General features: G+C 39.7%; 1 protein-coding gene across 1 annotated transcript in view; it reads left to right on the forward strand.

Moving 5' to 3' along the window:
• The first annotated feature begins 1,124 nt into the window (after positions 1 to 1,124).
• The window catches only part of ARHGEF4 (Rho guanine nucleotide exchange factor 4), a 206,113-nt gene continuing 189,617 nt past the window's right edge, over positions 1,125 to 17,620 (forward strand). Inside the window, exons 1-2 of the mRNA XM_005014360.6 lie at positions 1,125 to 1,548; positions 15,234 to 15,269. Of these exons, the coding sequence (XP_005014417.6) occupies positions 1,333 to 1,548; positions 15,234 to 15,269 (252 nt within the window). The 5' untranslated portion in view covers positions 1,125 to 1,332. The remainder of the gene's footprint in view (positions 1,549 to 15,233; positions 15,270 to 17,620) is intronic.

The following is a 17,620-nucleotide window of genomic DNA, read 5'->3' on the forward strand; positions in this document are numbered from 1 at the left end:
TCTGCATTTCATTTGCCATTCATTATGAACACACTGTATATGGGTGTTTAGTAACTGTCTTTACCTTTTATATTCTGAAACACCCATTCTAATGTTAAAACAAGGTAAAAATCACAGGTAGTCCTGTAAAAATCATTGAGATTAGATTAAGGTTGTATTTAATATGATTGAAGGCTATAAAATTTGGTATTAAGTATTAATAATTGCTATGTCTGTTGCTTAGGAATGATTCAAGGCAATGGAAGCTTTGGGTATCTGATCTTCAATATGTTAGAGGGCTATGTTCCTAGATACCAGGGCACTTGACTAGTTTTTCTGCAAACCACAATGATTCCTTCCTTTATTTGAACAGTGCTTGCACAGTGCCAAAAAAAAAAAAAAAAAAAGAAAAAAGTTGGCAGAAAGCATAGTTTGCTACATGAAATTATCTGGAAAATTAATGTTGTTGATTAAAATGAAGTACTTAGTTGTTGATGCTGTTGAATTCTCAAAACTGATACAATTAAGCTGAAATCTAAAGATCTTTTCTATTTGTCACCAAGAGTAGGCTAGAATTGTTCTTAACATACAAATTCGAGCTGCCACAAAGCACAAACGAGCTGCTTAATGTTTAGCTAAAAAATTGCTTAGTTGATCTCTTGCATATTTTCTTCATATTTTGGCTTTTGGAAGGGCTATTTGTTATTTCAAAATGTTTTGGCCGTAGTATATCTGCAAGACCTCATTTATCCTTTTGAAATTTGTAGCCTTCACAAGCTTGGCATCTACAGCATCACAAACAATGAACTACTGTGACTAGAAGCCTCTAGGATTAAAGAAAAAGAAAGAAAGAAAACCCTCTTCCATAAGAACTTTTTTTTAACAGAATTGGAATTTGTTGAGCACATTTTTTTGCCACAGTTGGCAAAAACAAACAAACAAACAAACAAACAAAAAAAATCACAGATTTTTCATCTTCCCACCTCCCATCCCAAATGAATGAGGAAGTACTGGTGCTATGGACTTGCTCTTTAAATAAATGGAATCTTTCTTTTCTCTCTTGGCAACAGCAGGAGTATTCTTGTGCTGTATGACAAGGCTAGCTGGTGCTATATTTATCTTGCAGCTGTATGCAGGCTTGCAGGAGATTGTTCAATAAGAGAAAGGCAAAGAGTCAATGCAGTGTAAAGAAACTTTGTTCTACCATAAGCTAACTTTTTGGATTGGCTTAAAGACAGGGCTACGTAGTTTCAGAGGAGTGAGGAATATTGTTACTTATAGGAGATAAAAACTTTACTGAGATGTCTCTGGAAAGATTAGGGCTTTGTTAGAAGGGGGAAAAACATTCTTAAAATGGAATTCAATAGATGTTTGGGTGCATCAGCAGCAGCAGAAGAAGGAAGAACAGAGGGTGGGGACGATGATATTAACAATGCTGGCAGTAGTGTTGCCCATGAAGAGCTGGATTTGGTACAAATGTACCTTACCTTTCTGCCTGAAAGATATATGAAAGCAAAATTCACCGGGACAGCATACTCGATGTGCTGGTTGTTGCTGAAACTCTACAAGGTAAGAGATTTTAGTGCAAATGCATGATATTTTAGTTAACTGTGTATGTGCTTAAAAGGCAGAGTGAGCAAAATCTCTGTTAAAGTATTTGATAGTTTGTTAATACGAACCATACAGTTTTGACAACTGTACCACACAGTTGTCTTCACTCTTTATTGTAAAAGGAGCATTGTAAATATTGACGCTGTACCCAGAAATAGGTCAGCCAGCAAGGGAAATCTTGTAGGGACTACTAGTGGAGTAGTATACAAAGCAATACACTAGTAACTGCTAACCAGGTTCTCTCTGCATTCTGTTACTTACTTGCAGAGGACTTGATATTAATTTAGCTTATTTTCTAAGTGCATTTTTCTAAGTGTAAATTTCTTGTGGTGATCTTCATTGGCTTACATTTATCTCTTGTTTTGAATAAGCAGCAGAACGTATTTCAGTCCTGAAAATCTAAGCATTATAAAAGTCAAAAAATGGGGGTTTGGAATATTTTGTCAATTATAGTGGGGAATTAGTGTAGAGGCTGTGGTGGCACTTATTTTAAATGTGATTTGAGCACATCTAATTAAAATGCTTTTGCTTATTGTGTTACTAAGGAAAAAATCAGGCATCAAACCAATTATAAATGCTATAGTTCAGGCTTTGCAGAAAGCTGCTTGGATTTGCAGACCTACATATGAAACATTCAGTCCTACCCACATGATAGGTTTAAGGTTTTAGATTAAATTGAGAAGGACTTTACACTTGAGCATAGCACGTTGGTGTTTTTATGTGTAGCAATGCTGTTTGAATACATTTGGAATGTGTATTATTTCTTCCTTTGTCTTCTGTGTTGTTGCATTCAAGACTTTCTGTTGTAGGTATTTAGTCAATGGGAAGCTCACCTGATAGGCCAAAATAAATGTCAAAGCAGCGTTTCCTGGTTTGTTTGTTTTTTGTTGGTTTGTTGGTTTGTTTGTTTTTTTCAGAAGTATGTGGCAGACAGGAAATACATGATGATGATGTGCCACAGATCTCAGGTGTGGGGCCACGTGGTGCCTCAGCAGCAGCAAACCCCCTCCTATAGGCTCCTCTACATGTGTGGCAGTTTTGTGTCAGTAGCTGCATCATTTTTTTCCAGCATAGCTATGCAAAACTGTTATAAAATGTAAACTGAACAGTGCTAACAGTTTTATCTGTTAGATTTTTAGATAGCTTTGCTTCCATAGGTATTCCATATTTGTAGTGCTTGTGCCTGTTGGTAGGATTTACCATATCCTTGCTTTAGGGGGCAGATACAGACACTTTCCTCCACTTGACTTTTTCTTGTAATTTTCTGCTTGCTTATTGCAGTCATCTTTTGTGAGATTGACTGAGAGGGGTCGGAATCCATTGAGTTATATGGTGGCGGGGGGAATGAATAGCCCCCGGGGCAGATGCCAGAGCAACAAGTCAGGGCCATCATGTGGGCAGATGCCCAGTGCTGGGGAAATGCAGGTGCTCTCTAGGTGTTTTGGCAGAGTGCTGATCCTGGGAGGGGAAGGCTGCCCCTTGTCTGGAAAGTTGCTAATTTATTTGGTTGTTTTTGTTGTGGCTTGACCCCTTTGCAACCAGACATTTGAATCTGTAGGTTTTAAGATCCATAACTCTGTTGCAGAATGAGACAAAGCTAGTGGGCTTACATCCAATGGTCGATCTGGGTGCATACGGCAAGTTTAATACCTTGGACTCATTGCCAATGCATAGATTTTTGGGGCATTAATCATGATATGTGCATAAAACTTTAAGTGGCATGCATACAACAGTCTTGTGCACATGTTATCCATTAGTATAAATGGTTGTTTTTACACCTGACAAGCGGCAAACAAAACGGGGTAAAAGCTAGTGCTTGATGCAAGGAAAAGCATGGGATGTCAGTACCATGCAGGGCAGCAGGAATGGACAATCTAGCCTGATGTCCTTTCATCTCCCTTCTTCATGTAAGCCTGTAATTACATAAAGGTCTCCATGTGGACTGGGCTGTAAATTACACAGTGTCATTCAGTACTTTGTACAGATGCTTATGGCTGGAGTGTTCTCTGGTTGCTCCATCACTGAGAGGATATTATTTTGTAAATAACAGGAAGTGCTATTAAAACACACAAGCTAGGAAAGATGCTCCTGCCTGCGATTGTATCTGCTTGCATGTAACTTTATATTTGCACAGTGCATATTAGTCCTTCAGTTCAGTAAGAAGCAATTCATACTATGTGAAAGAGCAAGGAGAGCTTCTGTTAAAATCACAGGCTTTTTCAGAAAGCTTTCTGAGAACCTTAAAATGCCCTGACTAAGCCGAGAAAATAACTAAACGTCTTTATTATAGCAACGTTTAGTTTATTAATGCTTCTTTCTTGCTGAGCTTTCTTAAAGACTGCTCAGATTTGAGACCCCATTTTCTTATTTCCTGATGCTCTTCCATGACTTCAGTCTCTTCCAAGTCCTAGCTGACATTAAAATAGTGAGTTGTTTTCTCCTTCCCACTCACAGGAACAAAATCAGAACAGCGTTCCATAGCTTAGCAGGGTCCAGCAAGCCTGCCCCAAGGTGAGGCTGGCAGGAGTGAAATGGTGCTGGTGCGTACAGAGCCACCTTCATTTCATGGCCTGTCTGCATCCCCTGCACATCAAAACCAATCCAGTTCTTGGCTACACACAGAGCTCCGTGTGCTCATGGCCTGGAAATATATCAGGGGCTGCCTATGACTTGTTATCAGTGCTATCCCTGGAGAGGGAATAGAATTGTGTGGCCTTTCTTTGAGTGTAAGTGGTGGAGGGAGCCACATAGCCCGCTCAGTCTTCTGCAGACTGCCACCTGGGAAACCCCTCTGTCACCTGTCTGAAGGTAGGCTTCAAATCACCACAATTTGTGAGGAAGATAGAGACAACATGAATCTCTCTAAATGTTCCATACATCACAAAGATTATTCTTTCATCCCTTCAGCTGGTTCTCCATTTCAAACCCCATACATAAACACTGAAGTGTTGTAAAGAAGGAATTCCTATGCACTCATTTATAGATACCCAAGAACAAATAAAGCTTTTTGCTTCTATCCAAAGATGCATTTGGCTAGACAGCACAGCTTGTCAATAGGTTGGGCCTTTCTAATTTCCCAGATACTATGAAAATCAGTTGTTCTCAAGTTATCTTACAAAATGGTGAGGTTCTCCTCTTGGGCTGCAGGTTTTGCAACCAGTAGTCCGAATTGTAATGAAATCTCTTGGATCTGTAAGGTTGAGTTGAAAACCTTGTGAGAGCCGGTCTGGTGCTGGATCTCAGACTTGGGCAGTGCTTCTCTCACATTGTAATTGCATTTGTTGCTGTTGCACAGGGGTAGACTTTGATTATTTTGGAACAACTTTTCTTGTGTCAAACTGCATGAGTGCGCACACAAATTGGTGTCTGTTTTTGCACTTGCTAAGCACAGCCTGTCTTCATTCTGCTAGCGGTCCTTTGCATCGTAAATAATCCCTTCATTTTCTAGTTCTTGCCTGCTTACTGTGTTGTATCCCGAGGTACTTGCTCACAAAAAAGCAAACAGCTTTAGAAACTTTAGAAAAGTTTTAGAAACAAATGATTAAATTGCCACAGTCCCCTGTGGGCAATTCCCTTGTTGTATATAAGAATGGTTTATATTGGTTTAAATAATCTGATTCCTTTCTAGCTTAAATGAAATGGTCAAAATAATCAGTTCTGAAACACTAAGACAAAAGGAAGGTAGTCACAAAGGAGGGGGATGGATGTCCTGTTCTATTCAGAATTCAGGTCAGAATATCTTTTCAAAACCTCACAATAAAAGCAGGCTTTAATTAAGATTTAACACAATTTTAGTTTCTGTTTCAACAATTCAGTAACATCTAGTATCGCTGTATATCAAAACCAGTTGATTAATTCACATGATATCCCTGTTAATTATTATACCTTAAGAATTTCCTGTCAGCTCAGCTGGTGTTCCTTAACAGCCCAAAACCTATATAAAAGGCAAAATAAATGGTGGGGCAGATCTGTAATCAAATTTGACGTATGCATACAGAATCCTTTGAGTTCATGATACTAAGGAGCTTCCAGTTACTGTTGCTGCATAACAACTTGAACACTGGGAGCTGTGACATGCTACAGGAACCTACCAGAAGGAATCCCAAATGAAAGATAGAAGTGCTTAAATCACTGTCCTGTGGTTTAAAGCATAAGGACTTAATTCTCAGCTGTACAATGGATTCATTACTCTGCAATGATAGTCTCACTGTCCATGGCTCAGCTCATTGCCTGTCAAGGGGAAAACACATTTGTTGATTTTTTTTTTAGTTTGATTTTTAGTTCAGGTTATAAACATTGTAGCACTGGTAAAGGCAGCCTGTTCAAGAACATGGGATGAATCCCCTTCGAGAAGTAAGAGCAGTCTGGTTTTCAGATATTGTATATAAATCCTCTAACCATTAGGCTTTGGTCACAAGGAGGTGTGGTGGCACTACCTGCATTCGTTTGCCTTCCATTTGAGGGGAAAAAAAAAAAAAAAAAAAAGATGCAGATAGAAAGTTCTGGTCTTTTGTTATTTGCTGACTTCTGAAAGATCTTCAGTGAAATTGTGGCCCCTTTTGGAGTAGTCAGTTATGTTTTGTATACCTTATTTCTCATCCCAGGATCTACACACAGCAGACTGGAAGCTAGAGATGTTGGTGATTTCTTGAGGAGAGAGGTCTGTGGATTGCAAAAAACAACCCCTAAGAAAGCTGTCTAGTGAAGGGGGAAAGGGACTTCAGACTGATCTTCTCTTCACTATTTTATAGTGATCAGATATAATTGTTGCCTGCTGTTACTCTGTCTTTAACACGCTTCATGTACTCTGCCGAGAACACTTGTATGTTTTAAGAAAAAAAGGAAGTTGGCTCTGGAAAACCCAATTTGAGGTTACTCTCTTTCTTTCTTTTTTTCCTTCTTTCCTTCTTTCTTTCTTCTATATTTTCTTAATTTGGTCCAAATGTAGCTTACTCAGGTCACAGAAAGCTTTTGGCAGAGCAGGGAGATGAATCTTGAGCTACAGAGTGTGAGACAAGGGCTTAGCCAGTGGACCATGCTTCCTGCCCTGTGCTGGTAGGTTGCGGTATGATATCAAAAAATGAAAACACTGCAGTGGGACCGGGCTGAGGCCCTTCACAGTTACTTTCCAACTGTTTTAACATAAGTGTTTGTTGGAAACAGTAAGATTTTTTTTTAGTTATTTAATGGTTTACATGATCTTGCTGTGTCTGTAACTCCTTTAACTTTTGAGTAGTGGCCAATTTCAGCAAAATTTGAGTGAGGCAGAAGCTGCAGAGTTCATATCAGGGATGCAGAAGTAGGTAGGCAGGGATTGGAAGCAGAGACTTAACTAATGCCCCTCCTGAGGGGCCATGGGGCCATTTCCACTGTGGAGAACATAGAAAACCAGACTGTGTTGTTTCAGCTGCTTGCAGAAATATGTGTTTTCCCTATAAAATGTTTTTTTTTTTTTTTTTATTTGGCTGTTAATGGAACTCCACTGAAGCTTACTGTTAGCCTTCAGCCCTCAGAGTGAAAGCCAAGTGTTTCAAGAAGTGCAACTTGAGACAACTGAAGAGGGATATATTTCAGGAAGCCCTAAACATTCTCTCTGACCCCCTTGGAATGCCGGTTTGTTAAGCTCTCTCAGAGGTGTCAGTGAGAATGCTCAATCTCCTTTCACTTTTTTGATCAAAATTGCCAATATTTTATTTAGGGTCACAGGCTGTTAGAGTGAGCAGTCTGATCAGATACACTCTTAACTCCTAAAACATCACGAGTAGTTCCATGGGACTGTTCAAGGGAAATATTTCTGACCTTCTTTGATGCAGTTTTCCTTTCATTTATGCCCAAATATTCAGGGTTCATTTGGGCTAGAAATATTAAAACAGCCTGTCTTATCCCGAAATGGTATGTGCAGTGCTGGGTGGGACCCAGTGCTGTAGAAACACAAAGCAATGAAATGGAAAACAGTGGAGGAACCCATGGCAGGGGGTTAGAGCTGAATGATCTTTGAGGTTCCTATCAACACAAGCCATTCTATGAAATTTTTCTTGTTCAATTATTACTTTCTAATTATGTAAGAAAAAAATGACTGAAATCCTGAGTGTCTAGTATAGTACACAGGGCAGACTGAGAACAAGTGATTTCTTCCTGCTCATGCTGAAATGTTTTAAGCTCTTCCTAGAAAGTTTCTCATGATTACAGTCATCTAAGAAGGTGCTGTTTTTTTTTCTCTCCTCCTGGTATTTTCTGCTGGAATAAAAGCAGAGCTGGTGTTGGACAAAACAAAACAAAAAAGGCTTCAAGTACAGTGCTCCAAAAGCTCTATTATAAACTTACAGAACAGGATGAAAATTGGCAAAGATTGCAGAATTGGAGGTGTGACAACCGCACAATAAAAGCAAGCCCTGAATGAGATGCTGCCAGATAGCACAATATCTAGGTAACCACAAAGTTGCTTGGGCAGGACAGCATTAAAAATTAGCTAGATCACTCTACCATTTTGTAACACGGAGCAAAATCAAATTTGAACTTCTAAATATCTGCAAGTGTATCCTTTCCACACACTCCTCTCTCATTTATTTGGAAACTTGCATTTGCGCTGAGGAAGAATGTGTTTCAGTGTGGAAAAGCTCCTTTTTTAAGGCTATCTGACCTTCAAACACACTTCCCCACTCCTGTAAAAATAATGTACACTAATACAGATAATTTAAAACAAAACAACAACAGCCAATCAGTCAAACAAATACAAGCTGTCCCTTTGCTTTGAATTTTAATAGATATGTCCATTTCTTTCCTCAGAGAAAAACAGGTTTTTAAGTCTCCTTTAAGTCTCAGCTTTGTTTTTGGATGGAATCAGTGAATTTATTCACAGATTAGAGAAAATTCTGTAATTCTGATAGTGATCACTACATGTGGACCATCATTTTGATTCTAGAAAAAGAAAAGGATGGGATAAACCTTAGTAACTCCTTGTGCACAAGATGTGATCGTAGTGTTGGTGTTCAGAGAACTTCCTGGTAGCAGAGGAATCGAGGCAGTAACATTTCTTAGTACAGGTGCAAATTCTGGGCAGAGAGGTAGATTCACAGGCAGATTTCCAAGAGGTGTCTGTGTAGGTTTACCACTCCGAATTCTCCTGTCGACACTCTGCCAGAGGATACTGCCCCTGCTGCAGGGGCAATGTAGTAGGATGTGAACCTGCCACCTGAACCAGTTTCCAGCATCACTGCTTTCTTTAAGCATTACAAGTAACTCTCTGTGCTGATGTAAGTGAAACTCTCTAAATCAAACAAGGTCAGTATTGCATCCACTTATATTATGCAGGTGATATGAATCTGTCACTTGGACATCATCTGGAAAAATGTGATACTATGTTGTGTTGCAGTCTTAGCTACTAAAATCTTATATATTGCTTAGTGACACACTGTGGTGGCATTGTATGAGACATTGAACAGCATAAAAGGTACAGCTTTATTTACAGCTTCTCCTGTATTTACTCTATCTTTTCCTTGTAATTGTGATATTCTCCAAAAAGGAATAGAAATGCCCTGCATTAATTACACGAGAGAATGACATAGTCTTTGTTCTACTTCTTGTCTGTATTTTCCTGCAGAACTAAAAAAAAAAAAAAAAAAATGCAGAAAAAACCCACCTCCTAGTATTTGGAAACATTCAAAAATGTTTCTTTGCTGCCAAAGCAGACAGATAGTTTTTGTATGCAGGCAGAAAGTTATGGGGTGGGGCAGGCAAAAGGGATTAATATTGTTTCCATATTTTTTTTCTTTTATTAAGGGGTATTATTTGCTATAATCCTATTAGCAAAATGAGCAACCCCAGCACAGTGTGGTAGCCAGTCTCTCCCTGCCTAAAAAGAGAGAAGGCCCTTAAGGTGTGGTGAGAAGCGTGGGGGAGATAGACTGGAATGTGCAATAAATATTATTAATGGCAATACTCAGGAGAAAATAGCTTTCATAATGTTGGCAGGAAAAGTTTTCAAACTAGATTTTTTTCCCTGAAAGTTCCAACTCTTGGAAGCAAGTAACTGAATAGGGGGGGGAAGGTCATAAAAAAAAAAAAAAAAAAAAAAAAAAAGTGTTATAACTGCAGAGGAAAACTGAAATATTAGTTTACAATGGAAAGTTATCAAGCTATGAATATTTCATGCTTGGAAATGTCAGTCATCTTGCAAGTGTTTTAGAGCTTGGATTGGCTTGTAACAAATGCTGATTATAATAGCTGCTGGATTGACTTTTGTGCTTTGCTTAGCCCAGATAAAAATTGTAAATGGCATAAGTACTGCAAGTGTTCATTTGAAAAGTGCAGCCTTTCATTTCCCAGCCCACATAAATAACCAGCTAGGATGCCCAGCAGTGAGTGTAGGGGGACTGACATCAGCAAAATGCATTGGAAGCATGGAAAAGCTTCCTAGGAAAAAAAAAAAAAAGAATAGAAAAAAGAAAAAAAGAACTTAAGCTGCTGGAAACAGGCAAAGGCTGCACTAAAGACATCCTGGGAACTTTGGCAGTCATAAATGGTAGAATGTTTCACATTGTCCAGAAGTCCTGGATACACCACTCTCTCCTGGGGAGAGGACAGCTGTCTATTGAATCGCCCCTTTTTCTTACAGCACACCAGTGCACTTCAGAAAATGTCCTGGCTTGAGTACCTCTTTGTTAGAGAGGTAGGGGAGACAGCACGTGGAAAAAACAATAAAAGAAAGTGATCTCAATGTGATCTCATGACATTTCTGATCTTGCTGAAACTAGGGTTCTGCAAACATCTTTTTTTTTTTTTTTTTTTTTGTGGACATGTGCTCAATTTCATCCAGCTTTCTTCAAGGTATCTGCCAGCCCAGGCACCTCTGACTTGCTTGTCATGTGCCTGGAGATCTTGTTGGGTGTGATGTTTGCTTGTGTTGGAGACCACTTACGTGGATCTGCAAGCACACAGCAGCCTGGCTGGAACCAGTGTGTGTGCAAACCCTGTTCTCCAGAGCCCTGCACTGGTGGTCCACACACATCCCAACAGCACTGTATTACTGGATGTGCTCAAACCAGCTTTAAACTTCCAGTATGGTGGATTTCATTCTTTGCAGTCTGAGAAATTTGCTCAACGCTCTGCGAAAGCACCGAAGATCTCTGTTCATTCTTGTTTCTGCTTTAAGCTTCCTATAGGGGTTTGGAGAAACACTTCATCTCTGCGTCAGCTCTTTATCTTAGAGGAAATACTGGCATATTCCCAGCAGGAAGTATATGGCTCTTCTGGAGAAAGGATGTTGGCTTGCTGGCTAGCAAGTCTCCAGTTTGGAAAGTGGCTGGTAACTATCACTGCGGTATGGACGAATAGAAGATGAAGAGGAGGATTACTTGTTAGCTGGAAAGAACTGAAATTTGAATGACATCTACAACTTGTCTGTTAAAAAGCATTAAAAGTTATAGGAATATTTTGGGTTTTCAGGTTTATTTTAGAGCTGTATAATAAAAAATGGTAGAACGTTCTAAGAAGCCTTCACAACTGTCTTAGGCTTTTAAAGTTTTTTGGTTTTCACACTATCAGTGAAATCTGTGTAAACGGACCTTTGAAATGGTTCAATACTGCCACTACAAAAATGGTAATTCTTTGTAAAAATAGGGAGTTATCTCAAAAAAGAGCTGACAATTAGAACAGGTTAAAAATGAGCATGGAGGAAAAATGGGTAGTTTTAAAGGCTATTCTACGAGAAGTTTTAGTACGCTTCGTTGTTCAAGGATAAGCTGATTTTGTTTTAGATGGAATGCTATTTATTTAAACAGTTGGAGCTTTGCAACTTGCATATACGGACAGATGGTTCACTCTCCCTTCTCTTCTTAACAAACTGCTTTGCAGTTTATCTGAAAGTTCCCCAGGTCTGCAGTGTTCATTTATCTGAAAGTTCCCCAGGTCTGCAGTGTTCATTTCAAGACAGAGATTTTAAGTGCGTATTTTAAAAACGGATGTTACAAGGGAAGGGAAGTACCTGATCTAGAAGAACATGAATTCATCCAGAAAAACAGTGGGGCACTTGCTACTGAAAAGATTCAGAGCCATCATAACTTACAGCAAAGGTAGCAAAGGGCTTTATGTACAAACGGGTAATAATAAAGACACGTAACTGTATGAATCACAGAAAATTCACAGACTGTGTGAATTCACAATCTGTGAATCTGATCTTAGAGGTACTACCACTGACAGGACCAAGATTTTTATTTATTTTTTTGACAGGACCAAGAACTTTGCAGAGTTCTTCTATATTATTTTAGGAGTGGTTTTTTTTTTTTTTTTTAATAAAACAAATTTTCATTTGATTTTTGGAACACCATTAAGCATGTGTTATCATTACATACCTAACTAAGCTTTTTTGGGATGGAGGGAGTGAAAAAAATATGCATAGCCTACTGTGTTTCTGTAACTGTTGATCTTCCTCATCTTAAAGAACATAGTTTCTGTGAAGCTGATGAATGAACAGTGTCCTTAGACATATAGGAAAAATATCTGGGAAAATATATATAAGGAACGGGGTTTGGGATCACTGTTTAGAATAGACTACCATTTTTCTTTAAGGTATCACCATTGGCAAAATGTCAAAAAAAAAAAAAAAAAAGCAAAACCTTCAACTTGAGAGCTTTATTTTGCTTTTTCATTTCCAATGCAAAGTTCAGGGCAAGTGCAGTAAAGTTTGTGAACCCTTCAGCAGCAGCTGGATAGGTTTCAAACAAGCCTGAAATGGTATATGGTTTTGGGTGCAAATCAGGATGGTTTTGATCCCCAGCCACTTGAAACACAGCACTTTTGGCTGTGTGCAGCTTTGTATTTCAGTCTTCACTGCAGTCCAGACCCAGAGCTGCCCAGAATGAAGCTTTTGCTTAAATCCCTGTGAGCAGAGCCCGCTGTGCTCCTTGCTGCTTTAGCACTTGCAGAATACATCCCCAGCTGAGCTGGATGGTCACCATGGACACATCAATACGTCTAAACATTGATACTGATGAGGCGATGTGTGGGTCTCATCCAGCTTTCCACGGGTAGTTTTATTCAGAACTCACCCCTGGTGCTACACTAAGGCTGGGGAGAAAGGTCTAGGACAGACTGAGCTGCTTCCAGATGGTGTGCATTGCACTCTTCCTAAGCGTTGCTTCAGATTTAATTAATCAAAAGGAATTTTCGAGGACTTGATCCCTTACATGCTTTCTGGCTCTATGGGAGTAGATTTCTCCACATATGTCTGACAGGTTTCTCAGTTCTGCTCTGCAGAGTGTGTAGGGCCAGGGGAAGTTTCTTGAAGAAGCCACGTGTTGGCTCCTGCAGCTCTGAGATGTCTTTGTGCCAGCAGTCACCGTAAAGCCACGTGCCATGATGGCAGGGTTGCATCTTAGGTAACGCAAAGTGAGCAAATCATGGGCCTTTCTGTGTAAAAGGCCTTGACATTTGTTGAGTTAAAGAGCTAAACAGGATGTTATTAATTAATAATTATTAATGTAATAATTATTCTAAATGATAGGAAGACTTTTACAAAAGCTGTTAAGGAGTGACTTTTTTTGCTGTAAAGCAGTAGTCGTAATAGTAGTAATATATTATTATTTTATACATTGGGTATCCTGCCTTCTTTGTTGCACCTGTATTGCACAGCTTTGAAACTCCAGCTGAGTAAACCTGCGGCTTTTCTGAATTTGCATGGGATAATTATGCCTTGGCTGGGAGGTTTCTGACATGGTAATTTTTGTTCACGTCCTTTCCTGGCTTGCTTTCTTGTCTGTGAAGGTCAGGCCTGTAAATAAGATGACTGGGAAGTAAATGCAAGAACCTGTTAAGTTGCAGCACTAGGAGTAAGTCTACAGCTCTTCTGGCAAGGGCTTAAAGCGATGTCATATAATCACTTCCTTCCGAGCCAGCTCCTGTTAGAGAATTCCTGGGATATGCTCTCTGCGTAGAATGCTAAACCCTGGGGCCCAGGTGAGGCAGTTTTTAGCTCTGCTTTCTTATTTTATTTTATTTTATTTTATTTTATTTTATTTTATTTTATTTTATTTTATTTTATTTTATTTTATTTATTTATTATTTTTTGAAGTGGGGTTGCACAGCAATCTTTCAGATTGTTGTAAAACTATCCAGAACTGCTGCCTTGATGTATGCATTTTGAACTTCTTTTGTTCTATACTCCACAATCAAATCTAGCATTAAAAACAGTTTAACATTGTGGAGCGCCACTTCTTAGTGTATTTCGACATAGTCGCATTCTGTAATCTCTTTTCACTTTGAATAGTGCCTTTTACTAGTACTGTAACCCAAAGAATTATTTCTGCTAAAGAACAGACAACCTGGGCTTGTGATTTTGCAGGAGAGCAGTCTGTGTGTGCCTGCAGGTAATACAAGGGAAAATTTGCCACTAAAATCTGTGTTCCCACCAACCCTTGTCTTCATCCTACCTCTGTTTGTGCTTCTCTTCCCAGACCAATCTCAGCTTCTAGCTGTCAAATGCCTCCCTCCCCATCCCATCTGGGTGTTGGTTAATCTAAGGATTTTTTCCAAGTTTTTTTCAAACACAAATACTTCTAAAAAGGGCGTAGATTATGCACATGAATCCAGAGGCAGATTCTGAACCGGTGAAAGCAAAGCTCTTACCAGAAGCTCTATATTTCCACAAGGCTTTATTACATCCAAACTAAGAGTATTAGTGGGAACATTAAATGTTTGCAGGATAACAGAATTTCTTCACAGATACAAAACAATTGCACCATACACTGCCAATCACTCTAAACTAATCTGCAAAACATTAAAGAATTTAGGATTCACTTCTAATCTGACACTAGTTTTTTTTCTAATGCTGGTTTCAAATAAGGGAGTTATGCCTGACTTAAATTACTCCGAAATCAGGGAATAGTTGGGACATTTTGGGATGTTCCTGCATGAATCTGCTGAAGTTTGTGTACTTTATGGTTATATAAAATTTGCCTCAGAGAGCTTCCAAACTGAACTTCTTATGTTACAAAAATTCTTCTGAGTCCCCATCCAGACTGAGGTTTTGATGTGGTAGCACCGTATAAACATGATTGTTCTTTTAGAGGGCTCATAATCTTAAAGAGAAAGGGTAAGTGAACGGCTTATAACATGCAAACTAACTGGGCAAGGGACTTGTAGTGTCTTTTTGTAGCGTGTGTCTAAAAAGCCTCCACTCCTCCCTCTTACGCTGAGCTCCTCTCTAGGTAACTGCTCAACTTCCTTTTTCTAACTGCTCGCTTTTCCCCCTCTTCATTTAACCCACCCACCCGGAGAGTCCTGAATACATAAAAAGCTTTTGCAATGTGCCCTGAAGCATGTATACTGATGAAGCACATACAATGTAATTATGGATAGCACAATACAACATCATGAAGCGCCTTTATTTACAGCTTCTCTATCATGAGAGTATAATGAACAGATTCAGTAAGGAAATGCAAAAGCAGATGCCTTTGGCTGGCTCCTCTTGTTCTCTTTTTGGCAAAGACAGAGGGACGAGTCTACCCTGGGACAGCCCTGCTGAAGTCAGATGAGTTACACCAGGCAGGAACTGGAACTTTTTTCTTTTCTCCTTTTTCTTCTTCTTTTTTAAAGAATACAGTTGCCAGATCTCTTTCCCCTGACTGTCACAATTTCTCTTTCCACAGAAAGCCTGTGAGAAAAGACTCTCTGCTTCTGGAAAGGTAGGATAACCTTTTAGTCACTAATAGCTAATTTGCTGAGCAGTAAACGGTGTGTACCTACCAATGCCTATAATCAAAAAATTAATATCTAACTACATATAGAAAAGAAAGAGATACTAAAATCCTAAAATCTAATTTTTGAGTGGGACAGGAACAAAAAAAAGCACTGTGAGAGGGTTGGAGTACTAACACACAGCTGTGCTGCTCCAAAGGTATGAAATCTGCTTAGAGCTGGCTTAGGTAGCGGCATATAGTATTAATTTTAAAATGTATAAATATACCCTGCATGTGCTCAGGTGTAACATTGGACAGAGTTTCTAGGGGGTGTCTAAGGAAGCACCCTGTTTCCTAGAAACTTTAGGGAAGAGGAACCTGTGGCAACTCATAGGATCAGCCGTATTTGCAAGTGGTGATCTTTAAAACAAGTTTATTAGGGCACACCTGGGAATGCACTTCATAGAACAGTGTAGTAACAAAAGTTACAAGGACTGCTGATGCTTTGTGCTTGCTAGTGCTGTGGCCATACTTCTTGTTTTTTTCCTCTACTGAGGGCCTGAATGGTGCCTCTCATATAAAACGTGCCATTTACAATTTGCCTTTTGCTGAGGCCTCCTTTGTGTTCACACAAGGCAGCTGGCAGGAGTGCTGACTCCCCAGAGCAGAGCCTTGCCAGCACTGGCTAATCAATATTCAGCAGATTCCGCTGCTCATTGCAGAGCCATTGATTATCTCTGGAAGGTTACACCCCCTGTGTGAGTGTCATTTTTCAGTCCCTTCCCTTTACCCCCCTTCCCCAAAGCTCTCATGAGGACAGAGTACTGGGATGGAAATGAGGTTCCATTTCAGGATCTGAATAGTTTGTCCTCAGCTGTCAAAAGAGCCCTTGGGAAGTAGGTAATTTCCCCACTGCTGTGTTGTTTTTTGTTTGTTTGCTTTTAAATTTATTTATATCAGCTTTGTACTTTTAATTTCTGGGGCATATCTAATGATTGCAAGTTGTAACACTTGTGTTTGTTGTATTTGATGTAGGCAGGTTGTATTAGTTGAGACTTGGTCTCCCGTGATGAGAGGAAAAACCCATATCTTTTACACAGCTGTAGCTAACCTTTCTGACCTCTGGCACTGCAGGGAAGAGCCATGGATTCATATTCATGCTATTCACAAGCAAATGGATGGGGAGGCTCATGGAGAAATAAAAACATAATGCAAGCCCTCATCTGCTGACATGCTACACTCTGATTATACCCACATGCACTACACAGCAAATTCCCCGTCTCTAATGCAAGAGGAGAGGCAGTGAGCAGGTTTGTGTGGGACAATACCTGTTCATCACCCTGCAGTCAGTCTTGCAAAAATCATAACTAGGTCTCTTTTTAAATGTGAGTTCTCCACTTATGGGTGTATTAAGTTATCAGTAGAGAACTGAGAGATAAATATGCAAGTCTAAACACTTGAAGTTATTCCAGGTGATAGAGTAGATGCCAGATATATGGACTGATACAAAAGACTTACTGGAACAAATGTTTTGAGTTCCTTACTTTGATTGTAAATGTGGCATTAACAATCACAGCAGAGATTACAAATGAAAAGTCTGAGGTCTCAGAGGGGAGCAGGCAGCTGGAGTTAAGATACTGATGGGACTTCAGTGGAGGACAGCAATTTTAACTGTAGATAAAAATCATAGCAGAACATAGACCATGCCTTGCTGGTCAGCACCTTGCAGTAGTGCACCTTGGTGCATCTCAAAGAGAGGATTGTGGTTTGTCAGGTGCTGGTGATTTAGCTCCTGTCTCCCAGGGCAAGTTCAGAAACCAGCTCTGTGACCATCGCCAGCAATCCCATCCAGTCATTAGCACATACCAGAGAGATGATGACAGGGATTTGAAAAATGGCAAGCTGGCATTAACTGGGCTTTGTTTAGCCAGGGGGGCTTCCTGACAACTCCCTGTCTTCCTGATGGAGACATGGGACACAATGGACCTGACTGACAGAGAAAGTTTGGTGAAGCGTAAATCAGGAGTTAAAGTGACAGTGGACAATGGAGAGAGAACTCAGCTGTCAGAGGGAGTTGTCCCTGGCACGGGAGAAGAGTGGCTCCCTGTGCCATCCTGTTTGTCAGGAAGTGTTCTTTTTCCTGTTTCAGTTGTCAGCCCACTGGCATTAATTAATGTTTTGGTAAATTTTTTGCAAAGAGGCTGTGTTGCTACTCGAGGGAGAGGATCCCTGAGATATGGTTTCGTAATAAGCTCAGAGCAGATATCATTCTGAGCTTATTCTATGTATTCAAAGGATGAGGTGAAGGACTAATACTCTGCCGTGGCTGGAGAACATTACAAAGTAAATCTTAACAG

This window comes from Anas platyrhynchos, chromosome 9 (genome assembly GCF_047663525.1).
Source record: "Anas platyrhynchos isolate ZD024472 breed Pekin duck chromosome 9, IASCAAS_PekinDuck_T2T, whole genome shotgun sequence".
NCBI lineage: Eukaryota > Metazoa > Chordata > Aves > Anseriformes > Anatidae > Anas > Anas platyrhynchos.